We start from the raw sequence: 19,436 nt of genomic DNA, 5'->3' as shown, positions 1-19,436 counted from the left end.
AGCTCTTTGAGGCCGCACTCAAGCTCAGCAGCGCTTTGAGCTGACATGCAAAGTCAGAGGACGTCCTAATTTATTACAGCAATGTTTTCACTAGTTTTAGCACAGCTTTATAGTAAAATGCTGTTAACTGACTGCTTGTGTAAATGACTTAAAAAAATCAATCTGTTGGTTATACATACATTAGAATGCAGAACTGTCCATGAGCTTGTGTTTGTTTGAAAGGTTTTACTGACATGCACAATCTAGAATTACAATAACGCAATGACAAAAGGGAAACTGCAGCTGTGTTCAAACAAACCACAAACATAATATAAAATGTAAAATAACAGGGCATCGGTTGCAGGAAGCTACTACAAATATACACTGTACATGATGAAGTCAGTCCCAGAAACTACTCAAAGCTTGGCTGGTCGATGTCTGGGGGTATGGTGCACCGAGTCAGGCTGGACAGGTACAGAGCAGTGGCCGTAGGAACAAGGCCGGCTGCCACCTTCAGGACGGTCAGCAGCCTCTCTGTAGCACTGTTCACACCGTCTGGGGTCTGAAGAGAAAGTCGGCTTTCAGTAGAGCACTATTAGAAATATGCTGGCCTATATATCTGTAATATCTATATAACTAATAATTCACAGGCACAAACAGTCCTTTTAAGCTTTATGGACGGTTTAATAATTTAATACAATATATACAAACACTCTACAACTATGCAATAAAGCAGAAGGTTTGCTATGACCTTAACTAGGAATCAGTAAATAAAATGTTTCTGTATAGAACATACATTTCTACCTATATGATGGGTAAATTCACCAGATTTAAATTAAAATATATTGGGTTTTCTTTTGCTAATTCCCATGCAGCTATTATAAATTACTGTAATGCATTTATCTGATGGTTGTGCTGAGAGACAGTTTTCTGCACAACCAGATAACCATGAAAACTATCACATTTAGTTTATAGATGTGTATGATCTCCCAGCAGCGTGATTTCAACTGCATCACACAGCTCTTCGTTCATTTGGTGAACTAAAAAGAAGAACATTGCAGTATTGCAATAATCTTCCCTTTGTGACTATGAAAATGTGCAGTTTGTGTTTGTGAGAGATTGCATTATACTGAGACATGTTTCTGCTTAATGAGATAGACAGAATGACAGGAATACAACTCTGCAGGACCCAGCAACACTCACACCACATTAATAATTGTGACTGAAATAGTACAGACCTGATCTTCTGCAAACAGCAGGGGGCAGTGGAGCGAAGCAGCAAGCTTCCTCATGGCGTCCAGACGTTCTGTGGGGACTGATGTGTTACGAGCTAGACAAGACAGAAACACCAGTTCAAAAGGTCAGCGAAAAAAACTGAGTGAAAACTAGGACTCAACTAGGACTTTATAGGTTACAAGGATAGACACAGTATTTGAATTGTTAGTATGGTGTATTGAAACCCACAGTGTACCATTAGTTGCCAAGAAGCAGACTTTTCCAAGAAAATATCCAGGGTCCAAATATTTCAGGGAAGCTTCTGCTGACTTCAAACTATCACAAAGCAAACAACATTCATTGTAAGTTGTTGTTGCTGTTACGTATCTGGACTGCAAGCTCAGAACATGAATATGTAATAAGTGTTTTAGAGTTACCTGAGTTCTGAAGTCAGATTGATGATAAACACCACCAGGTCTATTCTCGGCCGACTCTCCTCATTATCCATGGGTAGAGGTAAACTCTTAGCCAGTCTCCTGTTCAGTAGGACACACAAGCTCATCAAACACAGATGCCTCAGATGAAGAAACGGAGCATAATCAACTCCCAAAGGACGAGGATAAAAGTACTGTGAAGTAACAATAAAACACTACAACACATGCTGTCACTCAGATACACCTTTCTAATTAGCCTCTTTAATTTGACTGCAGAATAGTCTAAATGCTTTGTGACATTTACCCAACAAAGTGTTGGAATTATTTCTCCATCATCTCATAGTTGCACCATATGTTTTATTTGTGTTGTGAGACCACAATTCCACTCCCTGATTTATTTCCTTGAGGTTTTGTGGCTACAGAGACCAGTACAATACTAGTAGAGACAAGTGAACTGTGGTCATCAAGGGACCAGCAACAACACTCAGTTTAGGTGAGTTTTTGCATAGTTGTGCTTAGTGTCTTATTGTGTGCTAAGAAAATAATCTAATCTACACGTCAGCCACTTGACCTGTTGACACAGGGCAGGGTGTTTTCCTGTTGCTCAGCCAAATCCACCACGTGCACAGAATAACACAAAGTGAGATCTGTTACACCAGACAATATCTTAACCATTGTGTATTGTTCAGTTTTGTCATTTGGGCCCCTTTGTAGTATTGTTGTCTTCTTTTTTTGCAGACAGCACTGATACTCAGGTTCTTTCGCTTCCATCCATAACCATATTCTTTCTGGGTTTTACAGAGAGTAAATTTGCTTGTATAACATACCAAATTCTGAAACTACCCTGGCTCCCAGAGATGTATAAGAGGGATCAGATATCCTCATTCTGATGCTAACTACATGTAAACTAAAGACAGGCTTGGTTTTAAAAGTGTTAGAGTATTCACATGAATGGATATCTAAGTTGCAGATGTTTCCAGTTGTACAAGGGCAAACGGTCATGGCATGACCACAGACTGCTGACTTCAGCGGTTCACAGGTTGCAGCAGCACTTACACATTCACAGTGACAGTGGTATCCCCCACCAGAGCATCTGCTAAATTCTGCTGAAACCGCTCCTCCCTTTCCACCAGCTGGAGAAAAACAGAAGTCATGAATCAGCAGAAAATCTGACTTTGCACTGTAGCACCCAGTCTGTGTGCACTGACGCAAGCCCTATTGGTCATATGTACAGTCCCAACACAGTTGGGATTTTGTTTATATTGCAAATAACTTATCTCAATCCAATTACATTTCAGTCTTTAATATGTTGTTATTTATTCAACACTTCCACAACTTAAGTATAATGACAAAAGCATTACTTAACTATTAGAACTGCTTATTCACAACTTACTTGGATGATGACAACACATCTTTTTTTCCTATGTTTTTCTAACTGTGTCAGCTCGCACAAGCTCATGTGAAATCGTAAAGGACAGCTAAGCGTTTACCGTTTCCTCATCCAGAGGAGGCTACAGCTGACACATCGGCCAGCGTTAGCTTAGCCAGTGAGCTGCTACACGCACAAACACGGAAACTGATACATGTAACATAGACTCACCAAGATAGTCGCTGCGTTCAAAGCAGGAAGTTTACTAAAGGGTTTAAGCAACGACATGTCTATATAAACACTTAAATCTCCAACTTTCATTCATTCATTAACTCAGTGTTATTGTAGTCCAGCATTCCCTCGCGCTTCTTTTGTGAATGTGCGTCTGACGTCACGTTGCGTTGACGCAATGACGTTTCTCCGACATGGCCGGTTGCTGTGCGCCACCTAGTGGATGTTCGGATATCGTCAAGATCTGCATGTGGTGTTTTATAACACGAAACACAAGAAAATTCATGCTCCGGTTTTACAGACAGAGGATTGAGAGAAAACAAAGGCAGGGAGTCAGGTTACATTCACAAGTACAATCTAATGATAAAAATCTGAAGTCTGAATCATTTGAAATGATCTTTAGCTACCGTTATTAACGTATCACACATCTCATAAAATCATTTCACCTAAAGATCAGTTATAGTAAATTAAAATATAATAATCATCATCAGTTTTAGTGTACGTGTTTATTTAATTTGTTCATTATATTAATAATTTAATGTATATTTGCCTTGAACTGTATTCAAGTTCAGTATTTCCAGTTGGTTTTCCATACTAAAGCAACAGAATATTTGGAATCTTTCTAGACAATTCAATTTCATCACAGATGCAGTTAATAAAACTAACCCTTGTTGTATGTACTAGTATTGTACATGTGTAAAGCTGAAAGAGTTACCTGCGGAACAGTTCTATTGTTCTAATACTAATTACCTAAAACAGCTGTTCATTACAATCAGCAGCTAACTGACACACCTGAACAAGGCAATCAGCAGAGTTGGAAATCCAGCAGGACAGAGCCTCTGGAGGACCAGGGTTGAAGACCACAGAACTAGAACAAGAGATGCTGCTATGCTGACATATAATGTCTAATTAAGTAAGAGATAAGTAATAAAGTAAATAAAACTAACACCGGGTCTAAATGGTAGCAGAACATTTTATTAATTAGATCGTGGCACAGCACAGTAGACCTCCCTTCACATACATCCAGGTTGTACCACAGCAAACAGAACCAAAGTCCCAGGGCCTTTAAGTGTCACTATGGAATATGCACATCATCTACACACATTTGCAAGTCAGGAACACAGTGGACTTATGTGAATACCTTTTTTCTTTTTAAAGAGGGAAAATAATAAGCTCCTTACGTCACCCCAAATTAAAAGCAGTCTCAATGAAATGAACCTGCTTTCCCAAATTAGATTATGGTTATGGTTTGAAAATAGAAAATAAACATCAGACAAACATCAGAATTACCTTCAGTCATTCATTCATTAAACGCTATCTGCAAAAGTTAGGCCATGAGTTCAACCCATGTAAAAATAAACCCACAACTACTGATAAGAATCCTACTGAAAAGGAAAAACATTGAAGATCCAACTAACGATAAAAAATAACAGCACTTCATGTGTGTAAAATAAAAGTGACGTAAGGACTTGTCTCCTCACCGATGTAGCCTTTACCACTGTCAAAATTAACTGTACATAACAAGGTGGCATAAAAAATTATTGTACTTTTCCAGGTCACTATCATAGTTTTATAAAAGTTGTTTTTTCTGACGTTCACTCAGCCCCAGGTTTTCACTGTACACCCCTGCTTATGTACATGTCCCATTTTAACATGAACATCCATACAAAGCTGACACACATTCAGATTTCTGGGTCAACATGCTCTAACTTCTCCATCCGTCTTTCACTGAACAATGTATCCAAATAAAATTCTTTGGAGGCAGCCTCATATCTCCCCAGACTCCCGTTCCTCAGAGCTGGAGCGTCGGTCTCTCTCATAAGACAGGGATCTCTCTCGTTCCCTTGCTCTGGCCATGTCTGGAGAGACAGACCTTTCCCTGTCCTCCCAACCAGCATACTCCACCCTGTCGTCACGACATCCCTCTCCTGCACCCTCTTTCCACCTCTCCTGGGACAAAGACTGCTCTCTCTCATGAGTGTGAGATGATCGTTCTCTTGAGGACCTGAGGAAAACATGCCACAGATTGTTTTTCAATTAAAGGACTTGCACAAGTTTGAAATTGAAAAACAAAAAAGCTAAGACTTACTGTCTACTTGTACAAAGAGTTTTCTAGTTATCTGGGAGCAGAACAAAAATACTCTAATGCTCTAATCTAAACACCTTACCCGTTTTTAATGAATTAAAAACGTAGTTTCCAAAATAAGTCACAATAACACACTAATAATCACAACTGTCTTTGTTTTTTTGTAGGCTTCAGCGACTGCTAAGAGATTTACCTTTTTCTTTTGTGTCTGTGAGAGTGAGAGCGTGAGCGATGCCTGTCCTTGTGTCGATGTTTCCGCTCCCGCTCCCTGTCCCGGTCCCCACCTTCTTCTCTGGAGCGAGAGGAGTGGGGGCGTCTTGAATGATGGGAGGATGAGGTACCTCCATCCCTAAACAAATGTTTCAACAGAAACAAAAATAAATGACCTGTTGTTGTTGTTTTAAGTAATGCAGTGTAAACTTCTGAACATTTCCTTTGAGGGCAACAGATTTAATTAATACAAAAGTAAAATATTTGATGTTGCTGGTATCAGCATTATTATTATAGGATTATTGAGACATTTCAAAAGATGTGACAAATCAATTTGAACTTGATTAAAACATTTTTTTGTTTTAAATAAAAAAAAAGAAGCATCTCTATAATCGATGCCTTTAATCGATGACAGCTTGTAATTACTACTTTTCAACTACTTGTCCTGAGTCTACTTGACAACTATTTATTTTTTTTATTGCACCTCTACTGATTCATACCTGTATCGGTCTCCACTTCTGGATCTTGACCTAAGACACAAACACATTTAGTTTCCGTGACTTTTTTTCCATACACAAAATTGAGACAGTATCTTACCTCCTACGCTCCCTCTGCCTTTCTCGTTCTCTCTCCCATTCGCGCTCTCGTTCCCGCTCTCTTTCTCGTTCCCTCTCCAATTCCCACTGTCGCTCTCGTTCATCTTCTCTTTCACGTTCCTCTCGTCTTCTCATTCTCATTCTTTCCTGTTTCTCTACAACTGCTTTCTGGTTAAGAAACAATTAAGATACAACAAATGAGCTAGGTTTACACAAGTGTAATAGAGCAGCACGTATGTTAAAACAGCACTGCTTTTCTTACCCTCAGCTTTTCAAGCTTTTCACGAATTTCAATGAAGCCTAGGTGCAGTTTTCCTCCAAAGTGATCAGCTAGACGACGATCATTGTCGTGGAGTCCGAGGTAGGCCGAGCACACCTCACAGACCCGTAGTTTCTGTTGTTGGAAGCTGGAAGCTGGCATTGAGTTTCTGTACACATCCTGATAAAACAAAAGTTCAAAAGCAAATGAGCAACAGTAAATTCTAGAATTGAAATATTCATATGGTATAATATAGCACATTTCATACAATCCCTTTTATACTAAACCAATTCATGAGCTGGCTGAAAGCCCTTGCTGATCTCGAATGTTTAACAGTTTGCATTGTAGGCTAGGGGTTCAATCATCATGACCAGCTAAAATTAAGACACTGGCAAAAGATAAATTCCATAAATACAGTTGCATCAAACAAAGGCTAAGTTTAACATCCTATATTTGGTCTTCATTAGAACTAGATCAAACAATGCTCATAGTAATGATGTTGTATTGCTTGGGAAATACTGAGCATGTAGCTCAGTTGGGGGCAAACCCTGATCAAGCTCATGAGGGTCAATAAAGCCTGCTTGTTAACTCCAAATACCTTAATAGGGATATGAATTCATAGACAGATATTAATAGTTTAAATCAATTATGAACCCAGTGGAAAAACAAAAAGAAAAGCGGCTTTTAAATTTTTTTTTTAAATTTTTTTAAAAATTTCTGACCTCTGCCTCTTTTTTCAAGATCCGGGTTTTCTCCACCTTCTCCAGCAGCTGCTGGGCTTCATCCACGTTCCCCTCGCTCCCGAGCTGCTCTGCTCGGGCCAGCAATTTGCCAATCTCTTCATTAAGTTCATGCACACGTTCAGCCTTTTCAAAAAAAAAAAAGAAAGCCTGTATTGGTCATTATTATAGTAATATATACGAAATTGATCTTCTGCATTTCACGCATGACACGCACATACAATGAGGTCTTTTCTATGTCAACAGTTTTTCACCTTTGCAGCCACTTCAGCGCTGATTTCATCCTGCGTCTCAGCTAGTCTTTTCTTGGCCAGCTCAGTCCTGCGGTCACAGTCGGCAATAAAAGACTGAAGATGTTCAGCTGCCTGGAAGAGCAACACAAAATTTTAAATAATACACACTGTGGCTTGTGAATTAAACTATGTTGTATGGAAGCAAGCACTATGGATGCTGGTGTGCGTGAGTGGGTGCATCTCACATCAAGTTCGAAGAAGTACTCCTGCTCCTTAGAGGCAATCTCATAGTCTGCCCGGAGGGCCAGGTCATGGACTTTCACACACTCACCCAAGTCCATTCTCTGCAGAAATCAAGAACACATGCATAAACGGTTAACTTCTACTTACATTTAAAATGCCATTTAATGGCCTCTGAAAACATTAGGAAAACTTCTCAGGGCTCATGAGTCAAAACTCTAAGCTTTCAGTCTGTGAACTACTTCAGACTAGTGCTTAGATTTCCAGATGCTTCTCATTATTAGAATCATACAATCCAGGTAGTAATGCAAAGGTATAGCAATGACGGGCAATGTTTTTTATTTCCCAACAGTGGAATGAAGCAGACAAAGAGTGACTGGCTTCAGACTGACAGTGGGAAATACATGAATGTGTTCTCACTAATAAGATACTATTTAAACTGTCTTGATTGACATGACTACCTGATGTACTCTTACTTTCTGATTGTATAAGGCAATGTTCTAATCAAAATAAGTTAATGCATGTAAATGCAATACTCACTGTGCCCGAAAGAATATCATGAGGGCATGAATCTAAAAGGTGACTTTTACAGACTCGTTCATCTGTGAATTTGATCCTCTGCCTCATGGTGTCCCCTTTAAAAAGAAAAACAACACACACATAAATGGGGTTTAACCGTTATCAGGATTATAGGCGCCAGGTTCCAGTCTAAAACCTCTAAATATATAACTCCACGTTAACAGTAAAACATACAAATGTAAGCTCAGATAAAATTGACAACGTGTGCTATGAAAAAAACTGAGCCAAGAAAAGGAGCACAAGCCAGTGCCCCGGTTAAGATGTTACAGTCATTGTAAGCTGATTTTCTACAGCACATGTTCCTAACAGCGGAACTTGTTTGCACTCAAAAGACAACAGGTAGCTAGCCGGCTGCTTTCCTCACGGTAGCTAGCTAGGTTTTCAAAGCATGCCTCGCTGTCACTCGCTGCCACACTGGTTAGCTTAACCGCTAATGCTAGCAACAACACAAATCCCCGTCCTCATTTGATCGGACAGCCATTTCGGCCGCAGACAGGCGAACTCACCGTCTCTCCCCGTCCCCATGAGCTGGTCCAGCATCGCTCGCATCTGAGCCTGGGCCGACATGTTTTCGCTTTTTGGCTAACTAGCGGTGTGTGAGTCACTCCTCGCCAGCAGCAGCCTTCACATGCAGCCTCGACAACTTGAAGGCCTCGTCGGCGGCTCTTGTACTGTCACCAACTTTCCGCACAGGGAGGAAAAAGCCCGCGTCCCCCTGGTCTAGCGAGCTAGTAGTTTGTAACTTTAACCTTTGTACAGCTTGCTGGTTATTGCACCACTTTAGCAGCAGCTAAATGAGATTTGAGCGAAGAGAGGCTCTGGGCCGGGTGAGCAAGTCTGTTTGAAAACTGCTTGAGTCCGCTGGTCGAGTAGGGACAGCGGTGACTAAATGCATACGGGAAGTTCCGTAAGCTCAATTATTTAAATCGCAGTAAGCACCCATTGTAACATGGAAAATAGATGTATTTCTAGCCAGTTAGCTAGTAGTTGGCAAGTTTTTTCTACGTCCTTTCTTCCGTCTTTCCACTTCCCTATGCGCGTCACCGCGGAGCACGCTCCCGCCACTCTACCTCGAGGAAGTGCTGCAATCAGGCTCGCGCTCCCGTCGACTGGTGACGTTATAACGTTCATGGTTACGCTATATAAAATGTATAAAACCAGACCAGTAGATTCGAACTTGTTGTATTTGTGTCTGGGGAACCTTAGGGAGATCTGCCAGGGAATAGAATAAACTGCCCACATCCAGATGTGATGGTTTTATGACCTTCCCAATTCACACTAAGATGTAATTTATGCCAGAGTTTATGAATGAGAAAATATGTAACTTTCATTTTTGCAGTACTATTTGTATAAAAAAGATGTAAGTAATAATAAATTTGAATCTTAAAGAGCTACAACTGATCTAACAGCTATATATGTATATATATATATAAATGTTTTTACATTGTTTTCACTGCAGCCATGTTCAATGTTCAACACGTCTATATAAGTCATAGTAGTCCCACCCTTTCTGACGTCACATCCCGTCTAGTGCCACACTGTAAAGATGGCGACGAGTTTGTTGCGCCTCCCTCTGCGACATTTTGTTAAAAATACGGCGACACTGAGCCGTAACAGCATATCAAAAATATCAAACGTTTCTAAGACTACTCAGATACGAGGCGTCGTATCAACACCGTCAGGGGCAATTCTGCCGAAACCGGAGAAAGTGAGTATCTTTCTGCCGTAGTTAGGGTAAGCCTAGAAATATGACTGACAGAGGGGGCGGGAGTTAAATCTGAAATGGCAGTTGGTGGGTCCAATAGAAGGAGCGGAGTTGAGTCGTGCCAGTCTACTCAGCCAATGACCGCGTATTTACAAAATGTAAGACACTTTCAGGAAGTAATTACGTCCTTTTCAAGTGGATTTTTTTATTTCGGAATTATAATATTGTACAGTTAATCGACTGCTTTTTGAAGATCTGTTGTACATTGAACAGTGTTTTTGTGCCATGTCAGTAAGAATATGTAATAATAAGATGAGATAAGGAAAAGCCCAAAACGAATTTAGGATTCCTTCAGAAAGGCCTTTGGTGATCGGTAGTTAATCTTCTATTAATAACAACTCACTGCTGGGATCCAGATCTTCTAATAATACGTTTTTATGTCAGCTGATATTGTGCTTGAGAGCATTTACATTAAAATTAGTTTTATATGATGACAAATGTTTTAACTTTTGAAATACGTAAAATAATATTGTAAAGGCTGTACACAGCCTTTACGAAACTTACAGCTTGTTGCTGACCAATATTGTTCTCGTTACACCCAGTATACACTGGACATAGACGTAGAGAGACATGACCTATTACTGGGAGTGGAGCGCCTTTGCTCTGCTTTCCTACAATAATCTAAAATAAACCTGCTTTGAAGAAAAACAGTTGAGCATAACCTATAATAGCAAATAAAATGATCCAGAGCAAAGTGATGATTATGCATATATTTGTTGGTATAATTCTTTCTTTTGAATTCCAGACTCCCTTCGGTCTCACCCGCATGTCAATAGTGGTCATACCTTTTCTGTATGTGGGAACTCTAATCAGCAAACACTTTGCCGCTCTCTTGGAGGAGCATGATATTTTCGTCCCAGAGGATGATGATGACGACGATTGAGATAACTTCAGGAAAACAATGGTGCAGTTAGCCACACCTTTGTGTAAAATTTCAGCACGTGTATGCATGTGTAAAGGTTGTGGCTGTTGATGCCTGTGGCCATAACTTTTGTGTTTTTTGTCTACATTCACAGGCTCCTGTACAGTTTACACTGTATTAGCACCAGCCAGCATGGGGAAGATGGGGCAGTTTGACTTCCAGACACAGCCCTCTACCTCCAACTATCTCCCTCATCTCTCCAATGCTATTACCTTGTTTGCATTATAATATCATATCATGGGAGTCTGTAAAAATGAATAGTTATGCATCACTCTTGTTTGCATGTTTGTGATGTTCTACTCAATAAACCGAGTCGATTACAGATGGAAACACTTTTTTATTCTGAACAGGATTAGCGTAATGCAGTGCTCTGCCTTCTGTCTTTGTTTTGTAAGGCGATTTTTAGCAGCTGATCTTGTTGGTCACGTCTGTCTTGCTCCCTCCTGAAGTGCAGCCTTGGTTAGCCTCAAGTGTTCATTAAGGCAGCCCATGTCCAGTTGGCTGCGTCCCTTCATTTCACTCAGTTCAACATATGCGTCCTTATAGCGCTCATAAGCTGCTTCTTTCTCCTAGAGAGAGGGATGAGACAAATCAACATCTAGCATGGAGCTGTGTTATCAACAAGGAATTTATTGTACATGTGGAAGTATATTTAGTTATCTTCATAAAATGTACCTTAGTCAGAGACTGCACTTCATTCTGCAAGCAGCTTATTTCGTTTTTTAAATACTGCACCTCATTTTCTTTTGCTCTAAGCAGCATCTGGAAGAACAAGAATCCACATGAATGATGTGCTTGAGATGTTTTTCACTTAAATGCTTGCTAAATTATTCATTGAGAATTAAAAAAGCTTAGGATGCTAGGATGTCTAGAGATAAATTTAGAAAGTAGCACAGGTGAGAGATGTTTTTTTTCTGTAACATGAAAACTCAAACAGTAGATGGCAGTATTTATTTACTCTCCATTAGAAATATGCCCAACCATGAATTCAAAACGTAAAAGAAGCCAGTATCAAATAAAGGAGATGTTGCTTCTGGGATGCATTACTGGGGACAATAGACTCCCCATGCTGAAAAATGTAGAAATGTTTTTCAGCAACCTTGATGTGAGCTGTTTTAGTATTGCATACTTTCACACAAATTGGAATTGTGTAGGATTTAAGTTGCCATGTAAACCATAAAACCTTTAGTACCTCTACTTCTGCCGCGGTGCGCTCAGTGTTGCCAGGCGATGCCATAGGCCTGTCTGACCTTTGACCTGTGATGAAATAACGCATACGGCTGATCTCTTCTGCCAGTTTGATTTTAAGCTCCTTAGAAAAAAAAGAAACTTTTTAGTTCAAATCATATTTTGTAGAAATACTGTGAACTAGTATCTTGTGGGTAATGTAACCGCGTATACAGCTGTGTGTACAGCTGTAGGCTATTTATAAACAACCTGGTTTTCTCTTTTGAGCTGATCCACCTCTCTCTCCTTATGGAAGAGCTCATTCTCTCGGCTCTTGCTGCTCTGCTCAGTGCTCTGCAGCTCCAGGCACTTCTGAGTGTAGTGTTCGGACAGCACGTCTAGCTCTTCTGCCTGGGGGCTGACACAAGAACCCAATCGGGCTATGAGATAATTTATCCTGCAAAGGGTCATGGTCGTCCACAGAGCATCTTCAGCCTGTAGTGAAAACCTAATGTTGGAGCGCTTGCATAGTGATAACAGTGTTTTTATTAAACTTACATTCGCCCTGTGTATGACGCATCCACATGTGCAGCTCCTTCAGAAAGCTTCCTCGCCTTCTCCACTTCTCTCTCTATCTCCTCTTTGTGAGCTTTTTTCAGGGCCTCCATAGCTATGATACACATTCAGTGATGACATTTATGTATAGATAAAAGTACGTATTATAGTAGGTTAATACAAATAAGTACTCAACATGCTATTTTGTTTATGTACATCTTCACCAGGTCCAGAGGTGTGATACAAATATAAAATAGGTTATTTTGGAGGATTTGAATGCTTGAGTTAGATGAATACTCATACAAATGATGAGTTGGAGCTTCAAGATCTATTTTTGCTTCATAATAATATTCTTCTTGCCCAGTTTGCGTCAGACTCTACCTTCCTAACATCCTCACATTGTTACTAGCGTACCTTTAGCAGCTGCCTCACTCTTGTCCTGCAGCATCCTGTCTCTCTCTTCTTCAAGCTCCCTGATCTCCCTCTTGTGTTTCTCCTGCAGCTCCTGCAATGCTTTTCGATGGGCCATCTCCATAGATTCCAGTCTGGCCCTACAGGGAGCCCCTGGGCCGCATGGGCTGTCCACCTCTATCCCCATGGCTGCGCGCTCCCTCTTAATGCTCTCTACTTCCTTTCGAAGGGACTGGGCCTTGGAGATAGGGAATTGAGGAAGTGTTTGATGGAAGAAATAGATTTAGAAAGAAAACAGGAATGAGGAGACTATTGGGTGAGAGGGCGCTGTTTTTTAATTTGAGATCAGAACATTGGTTTTGTAATGAGGTTCTATCCATCACATTTGTGTTTATAAGGTGGATCAAATGTAATTTTTATTCTTACCTCCTTTTTAAGAGCTTCAGATGTTTTAGTTTGACTACTCTGGACACTGTTCAAAGATTGTGAACCACTGACAGACTGTTCAGCCTCTTCATGGCTCAGCTGATAAGTGTGGGAGTTAACCGGAGACTTTGAGCCCTCAGGACTGCTTGACCGAGAAGCCTGGGATCCAATGAGAGACTGTGCGCTCATGTCTCTAAATGGCCGCGTTTCAAATTCGGCCCACTTCCTGTTGACCTGTAGGTCCATCGTTTCGGAAACAGGCACAGGCACAGTCCCCTTTTTCAGCTCCATAGAGTCCCACCTGCTGCCCATCTCACTGAAGGAGACCCCCTCCTCAAACCACTTGTTCCTCTCCTCCAATCGCTTCGCTTGCTCGCGATCCCAGCCCTCCCCTGCTTCTCTCTGACTGGCTGGAGATAAGTCTGCGTCTGGTTCGCCGTTTTCGGTTTGATGGTGGTGGTCGTCTAGATGGGAGTTCACAGCTGCGGTTGCAGAGGTGGAAGTGGTCGGCTCACAGCCGGAGTCTCGGCAGGTGAATTGACCAGGTGGTTGGCATGACGACGGCCTTCGAGCGAGGGGGTTCGCTTTCTCTCTGCCCGTGTCTGATTGGCTGAACCCAGAGTGAAGAGAACACAAGAAGATAGAGTTACACATCAGAAGAAAGATGATAGAGGGGGTTCACAGGAGCCAGACCACCCAATAACACCATGTTTTTACAGTGTCTAAAAATGCACATCTGTGGAACATCTGTTTAAAGATGTTAGATTTTATTATAAACAAATGATGTTATAACTCATAGGGCTTTGCATGTATAGTAGAATATCCTAAATATGTGAAATAGTTGTTCTAAATAACTGGGAATGTACTATTCAGGATCAAATGATAATTACATTGCAGCATAATTTACATCTACTCAATGTAACAGAAACAAAATATACAGTGATGAGACATATCGATCTTTAAAAATAGTGTCATTCTACGTTAATGGTGTAATTCAGTGTACATGTGTAGGCACCTTATGTTCTTGGGACTATCAGCACAGCAATCAGCTTATAAACCATAAAGCATTGCAATTATTTTTGGCTTCATACCTGCTTAACGAATACAATGAATTTTGAAATGCTACCTAAATATCTATACCTAAGTATCAGCAAAAATAAAGTATTAATGATATAATAATTGTGGACACGTTGCTTCTGATAGTGTAGTCTTACTCAAACTTTGGTATTGGTTTTTATATATTATCTTGTTTCGGTCACGGCAGTGCACTTAAGTGATCAGATTGCTACCTCCACCACTGTCTCCCAGTATAATGTCAGACTCACTGCCTGTTGTTCTGGATGGCCTGCTTCAGTAATTTCACCCAGTTCCGCCTTATTCTGGAGGTCACAGCAGAGAGAGTGAACAGTGTCCTCTTTGTCTGGAGGAGATCAAAAGAACATGCAGGCACACGCACGCACACATGCACGCACAGCGTTAAACAGGAAGTAGCGTCACATGTAACTGATGTGAAAACTGTGACAGTGTCTTAGTTTATCTGTCTGTGAGCATAACACAAGTACGGTAAATACATACTTGTATTTGGAGACCATAGTTTTTCTCTATGTCACAGTCTGACACGCTGACACAGGACATCAGGTCGATCTCTCCATCGAGATCATCTGACTACAACACAAAATTCACCGCTGTTGAATAAGACACCAACCAAAAATAATAAAAAAGAATTTAATGATCTCATTGAGCAGACTTGATTATCAAATAGGGAAATTGTCCTAAATCCTGTTTTGTCACACGTTGCACAAGATCATACCTCCTCAGCCTCCGAGTCCCTGTAGTACCTCAGTGAAGTATCACCCAGGACAAACCAGTGTTTCCTCCACTAAGCAAAACAGAGTAATCATGGACAAAAAAAATGTTCATTGATTTGTTGCTTAAGACTAAAGTCGATTTACATGAATGTTCACGGAGCGCATAGTAAATATAAGGTCAGCAAAGTCAAGTTTAGTATCTGTCTGTCAGTGTCTATTGTGGTTAAAGCAGGACAGAAAACCACGACTTTGCTTTAGATGCTCTAAAACAAGTTTTTGGCAAACACATATGTGCAAATACATGCATTTACCTTGCCGTGGTCATCCAGCCTGGACATCCACCCCTTTGTGTAGCATGATCTGCAATTAAAGTAATAAAAACCGGCATGTCACAAGAACTGCAGAGGTTCCTGACTCACGCTTGATTGTGAAACTAGAGGAAACGGAAGCTGTCAGTAGCACGCACACACATCTGCCATGAATGTGTCATTGTCTATAGAGGACGACAAACCACTTAACCAAGACAGAATGAGAGCCAAAACAGGAATAAGGCCACTATGTGCACATCGTCTCGGGTGCTGTGATTGGATAAGGGAAGCAAAGTCATATCAAGCAGGCGCAGCTGGAGCACACAGCACAAAAAATGAATACTCACCAGGCATGTGGCAGATTGTGTCCAATGCATATCACACAGGAGACGCGAAGACAGTGAGGAAAAAGGAAACGCATGTGAAACACAAACAGAAGTCATTAAAGTGTGATCACACGTAGCACTTTTTGTATTAGCTGAAAACGTGGTGTGAGGACCAGTGAACTACTACAAAGCTCTGCGTCGCTGCAGATGATTCACGGCACAGAAATAGGAAAACTTAGTTCTGTGATCATTCGTCCCAGTGTTTGTTCACTCAGCAGCTTCAGACATGACGCCGTAGCGCTGACACTGCAGGAAACACAGACTCCACGGTGCAAACTATTAATGAAGATGATAAATCTTACAAACGTGCTGCCCTAAATTACAAAGCCCGTGGCTTTTTGAGGCGAGGTGCTTCTGGGAAAAAGGGCACACGTGCCGCCTATTTACAATGAGTGAGTGACTGAATGACCCGTTTTTCTCTCATTTCTGTCATTTTCACCTGCGTCTGTGGACATTCAGGGGAAACTCGCTGCTTCAGCTTCGAGGATCTGTGCTTCCCACTTTCATTATCTGAGCTCTTAGAAAAAAGCACAGGGTTTTTGTTTTAGTGGCATTTCAATATAGTTTTTATTATGAAAAATACTAAGTCATACCTGAGTATGTAAAGACGTCGTTGACTGTTTTCGGGACGAGCGTCCATTATGGCATTTCTCTCGTCTGTCTCTGCCTCTCTCTCTGCATCTCCCCCTCTCATCTGACTCAAGTCTTGATCCATAGAGGTCGATTTCATCGGGATACCTTCACAAGCAAGGTGTTTAGTAAAATTCCTGCAGGGGCGATGCAGGTTCTGAGGTTTGTCCAATTAAATAATATCTTGTTTGTATTAGTTTAGTATAATCACAAGTATAAATATATCATCAAGTATCAACCTATGGCTAATAACAGTGATACATAGGAAATGTTTAAGTGGCTCACCATAGCCTTGCAGCTCATCATGTGATACCACTAACCTGTAGGTTCTGGATCTCTGGTCCCTGCAGGGGCTGGGACTCTGATTTCTCTTTTTCAGACCAGGAAACTCTTCTTCAGACTCCAGCTGTATCTTTGGGATATCGGCCAGTACTATGTAGTCGTCCATGGTCATCCCCACCTCAAATTCAGGAAGTGTTTTAATCATTTTACATCAGTTATGTATTACTACACGTTTAACGGTTGAGTTAAGTTAAGTCATGGCATCTGGAGGTCAAAATGTTTCAATGCTCCATCAGTTTGAGAGAAGTCTGGAGACCACACCTTTTTTAGAGACCCTGAGTAGTATCTGACACACCTAACCTACCTCCTCAGCGTCTACTGCAGCCTTCTTGGGTTCAGAGATGAGTAACACCTCCATGCCTCGCCTCAGGTTGCTCCTGCTTCGGCCACCGTTCACCACTTCATTCTCCTTATTGCCTCTATCTGTTTCTGTGGCTGCATCTTGTGGCAATGAGCCACCAAGCGCCTTATAATCCACACCCCTTCTGGACGTAGATGACCCACGAGAGTGTGGCAAGCTGAGTAAGGAGCGTGAGGACCCCTGCCAAGACTCCTGGGACGGACTGGGCCGGCTGCTTCTGGAGTGGAGCTCTCTTTGCGGGGTGTGACTGTTGGTCCCGTAGCCGCTTCTGGACGGTGACTCCTCGCGGCTGTTATGGGCGTGAGTGGTTCCCAAGCTGTTGGCAGCCGTTCTGGTCCGCGGGGACGCTCGGGACCCCTCGCGCGAGTCTTGCTGAACAGCCGAGGAGCCACGGCGAGAGATGGACTCCAGGTTCCTGTAGAGCTTCTCCGAGTCCAAACTGTGTTTGTTGGAAGCCTGCGACGGCGTCCCGGACGCTCTGCTGCATGCCTTCCGAGAACTACAATCATCGCTTTGCAGGTGAAATGAGTCTGCGCGCCTCCGAGTAGGGGTGGCCCTTGAGGGAGACCTGGCCCGAGACGCATTTGATCCCCTCCCACGACATGGACTGGACCTGCCCGACGTGTGCCCAGAAGGAGCGTGCGACGGACGCCGGGAGGAGCCGTGAGACGAGGCCTGGGACCGGGCCTGGCTCCTCGACAGGGAGCCGCCCCGCTGGGCCCCTGCAGGGTACTCAGCTAGCTTGTAGCGCTCCGGGCTCACCGAGCTGTGGCGCGTCGGGGAGTTTCTCTCGGAGTCGCCTCCGGGTCTGAAGTTGGAGTGGTACGTGTACCTCTGCGGGGACTCGCTTCTCCAGGTTTCCTGCATGTAGGTCTCGGTGTTCCTCCTCTGGGAGGGAACGCCGAGGTTGACGTTCCTGTAAGGCACGCAGGCTTTGGGCTCCAGGACGTAGTTGCTGGGAAGGGGATGTCCTCTTTCGTAGTAGCGATGCGGCCGCTTGTTGACCTCCTCAGACTCACCCCCGCCTCGTCTTTCAGGGGAGAAGTAGCCACTCTCTTGTACCCTGTCTCCTCGGGCCTCTGAAAACCATACAGGTCAGATTTTCCTATGGTACCCTGTGAATAATTAGGAAGCATTGTTGATCCATATCTGACCTGAAGGCCGCCGGGACCTGTCTCTGCCCCTCCGCTCATCCATCCAGGAGCTCTCGGTGTCGCGCTGGGGAGAAGGCTCCAACCGGGTCATATCTTGCCGGGCAGCACGGTGCCTCTCTGAGCTGCCAGGCCTGCTCCTCTCTATACGGACCCCCTGGTTCAGAGAGCTGGAGTGGGACGAACAGGACTATGAACAGCTGGATGAGGTCCCGTGAGGGAGAAATCCTGCCGGATTTCATTTTGTAATAGTCAGAGAGGCATGTGCTGACTCAGCAACACATGAGCACTTAAACAGTTAAATCAAACACATTCATCCAACCACAAGCTGAACTCTGCTCATTGCTTTTTCCTGGTATAAAGTGGTTCTGTGGTTACTATCACCTGGATTGTATGTCAGTGTCACAGGTATTAAGTTCCCACTCAGGACTCAGACTGTGGACCAGACTCCACTCGTAGGTCCACGCGCCGCTGATGTCATCGCTGCTGGCGTTGGAGGTCACCTCAGAGAGCACGCCATTACCATCGTCCTGGTTGCGGAGCACGAAAGCACATGTTTTTAGAATTTGGAAAAGATCAGCGACAGAGAAACAAAAGAAGTATTGGCTCGAGCTTCAGGAGGCTGTTGTCTGTGGCTCATGGAGGTGATGGAGGAGTCATCTGCGAGCGTTAGCTTGATAACTCCTAATGAAACAACTACCTGGCGAATGACACCTGTTGACTCGCGCATAACTTAAATAACAAAATTACAAAACAATCAAATAAGAATTCATGCCGACGGCGTATCTGACTTACTGTAGCTGTGGCTGTGCTTCAGTCCAGTGTGCCGCCAGTGCCGTCAGCTGCTTCACTCCTTCTCCCCATTTCTAGCTTAGCTGATGCGTTCAGACGGCACAGGACGTAACTCAAGCTAGTCTCCGGTCATGCTCATCATTATTTCATTGCTCTAGAGCTTCGGCGTTACTAGAACTGCCCACTCCAGTTCTTTCTCATCTTCATCTTGGTCCCTGTGTCAGTTTAAGCTCTTATTTTT

The 19,436-nt window shown here is 42.6% G+C and overlaps 4 protein-coding genes across 9 annotated transcripts in view; 1 reads left to right on the top strand and 3 right to left on the bottom strand.

Moving 5' to 3' along the window:
* Positions 1 to 205: 205 nt before the first annotated feature.
* On the bottom strand, positions 206 to 3,413 carry pane1 (proliferation associated nuclear element). The gene is made up of 6 exons (XM_029151088.3): positions 3,229 to 3,413; positions 2,685 to 2,761; positions 1,632 to 1,730; positions 1,451 to 1,530; positions 1,218 to 1,309; positions 206 to 541 (listed from the first exon to the last, which is right to left on the bottom strand). The coding sequence occupies exons 1-6, from the start codon at positions 3,316 to 3,318 to the stop codon at positions 392 to 394; spliced, it is 588 nt and encodes a 195-aa protein (XP_029006921.1). The 5' UTR covers positions 3,319 to 3,413; the 3' UTR covers positions 206 to 391.
* A 768-nt stretch (positions 3,414 to 4,181) lies between these two features.
* Positions 4,182 to 9,256, bottom strand: zgc:158803 (LUC7 domain-containing protein). 2 transcript variants are annotated; one of them, XM_029164286.3, is made up of 10 exons: positions 8,678 to 9,255; positions 8,133 to 8,227; positions 7,598 to 7,696; positions 7,374 to 7,484; positions 7,102 to 7,245; positions 6,383 to 6,559; positions 6,122 to 6,288; positions 6,025 to 6,054; positions 5,508 to 5,663; positions 4,182 to 5,233 (listed from the first exon to the last, which is right to left on the bottom strand). In XM_029164286.3, exons 1-10 carry the CDS (start codon positions 8,736 to 8,738, stop codon positions 4,996 to 4,998), a joined length of 1,278 nt encoding a protein of 425 aa, XP_029020119.1. In that variant the 5' UTR covers positions 8,739 to 9,255; the 3' UTR covers positions 4,182 to 4,995. The 2 variants fall into 2 exon arrangements, with proteins under 2 accessions (XP_029020119.1, XP_055363443.1); XM_055507468.1 differs by lacking the exon at positions 6,025 to 6,054 and having other exon boundaries at positions 8,678 to 9,256.
* Positions 9,257 to 9,686: 430 nt separating this feature from the next.
* Positions 9,687 to 11,180, top strand: smdt1b (single-pass membrane protein with aspartate-rich tail 1b). The gene is made up of 3 exons (XM_029164298.2): positions 9,687 to 9,879; positions 10,682 to 10,840; positions 10,953 to 11,180. Exons 1-2 carry the CDS (start codon positions 9,718 to 9,720, stop codon positions 10,817 to 10,819), a joined length of 300 nt encoding a protein of 99 aa, XP_029020131.1. The 5' UTR covers positions 9,687 to 9,717; the 3' UTR covers positions 10,820 to 10,840; positions 10,953 to 11,180.
* The window catches only part of LOC114862820 (myosin phosphatase Rho-interacting protein-like), a 26,741-nt gene continuing 18,480 nt past the window's right edge, over positions 11,176 to 19,436 (bottom strand). For 3 of the 5 annotated variants that reach the window (XM_029163643.3, XM_055507446.1, XM_041070370.2), the window contains 17 exons: positions 18,788 to 18,933; positions 18,407 to 18,573; positions 17,196 to 18,331; positions 16,870 to 17,009; positions 16,513 to 16,657; positions 16,359 to 16,436; positions 15,537 to 15,569; positions 15,228 to 15,296; positions 14,993 to 15,082; positions 14,743 to 14,837; positions 13,418 to 14,033; positions 12,995 to 13,229; positions 12,584 to 12,695; positions 12,296 to 12,443; positions 12,051 to 12,170; positions 11,534 to 11,620; positions 11,176 to 11,427 (listed from right to left, as the gene is read on the bottom strand). In XM_029163643.3, coding sequence (XP_029019476.1) covers positions 11,281 to 11,427; positions 11,534 to 11,620; positions 12,051 to 12,170; positions 12,296 to 12,443; positions 12,584 to 12,695; positions 12,995 to 13,229; positions 13,418 to 14,033; positions 14,743 to 14,837; positions 14,993 to 15,082; positions 15,228 to 15,296; positions 15,537 to 15,569; positions 16,359 to 16,436; positions 16,513 to 16,657; positions 16,870 to 17,009; positions 17,196 to 18,331; positions 18,407 to 18,573; positions 18,788 to 18,933 — 3,564 coding nt within the window. In that variant the 3' untranslated portion in view covers positions 11,176 to 11,280. The remainder of the gene's footprint in view (positions 11,428 to 11,533; positions 11,621 to 12,050; positions 12,171 to 12,295; positions 12,444 to 12,583; positions 12,696 to 12,994; positions 13,230 to 13,417; positions 14,034 to 14,742; positions 14,838 to 14,992; positions 15,083 to 15,227; positions 15,297 to 15,536; positions 15,570 to 16,358; positions 16,437 to 16,512; positions 16,658 to 16,869; positions 17,010 to 17,195; positions 18,332 to 18,406; positions 18,574 to 18,787; positions 18,934 to 19,436) is intronic. The other 2 variants (XM_029163796.3, XM_041070374.2) reach the window with 2 other exon arrangements.

Source organism: Betta splendens, chromosome 1, assembly GCF_900634795.4.
Source record: "Betta splendens chromosome 1, fBetSpl5.4, whole genome shotgun sequence".
NCBI classification, from domain to species: domain Eukaryota; kingdom Metazoa; phylum Chordata; class Actinopteri; order Anabantiformes; family Osphronemidae; genus Betta; species Betta splendens.
The sequence above is the reverse complement of the archived record's forward strand: the minus strand, read 5'-3'. Positions and strand labels throughout refer to the sequence as shown.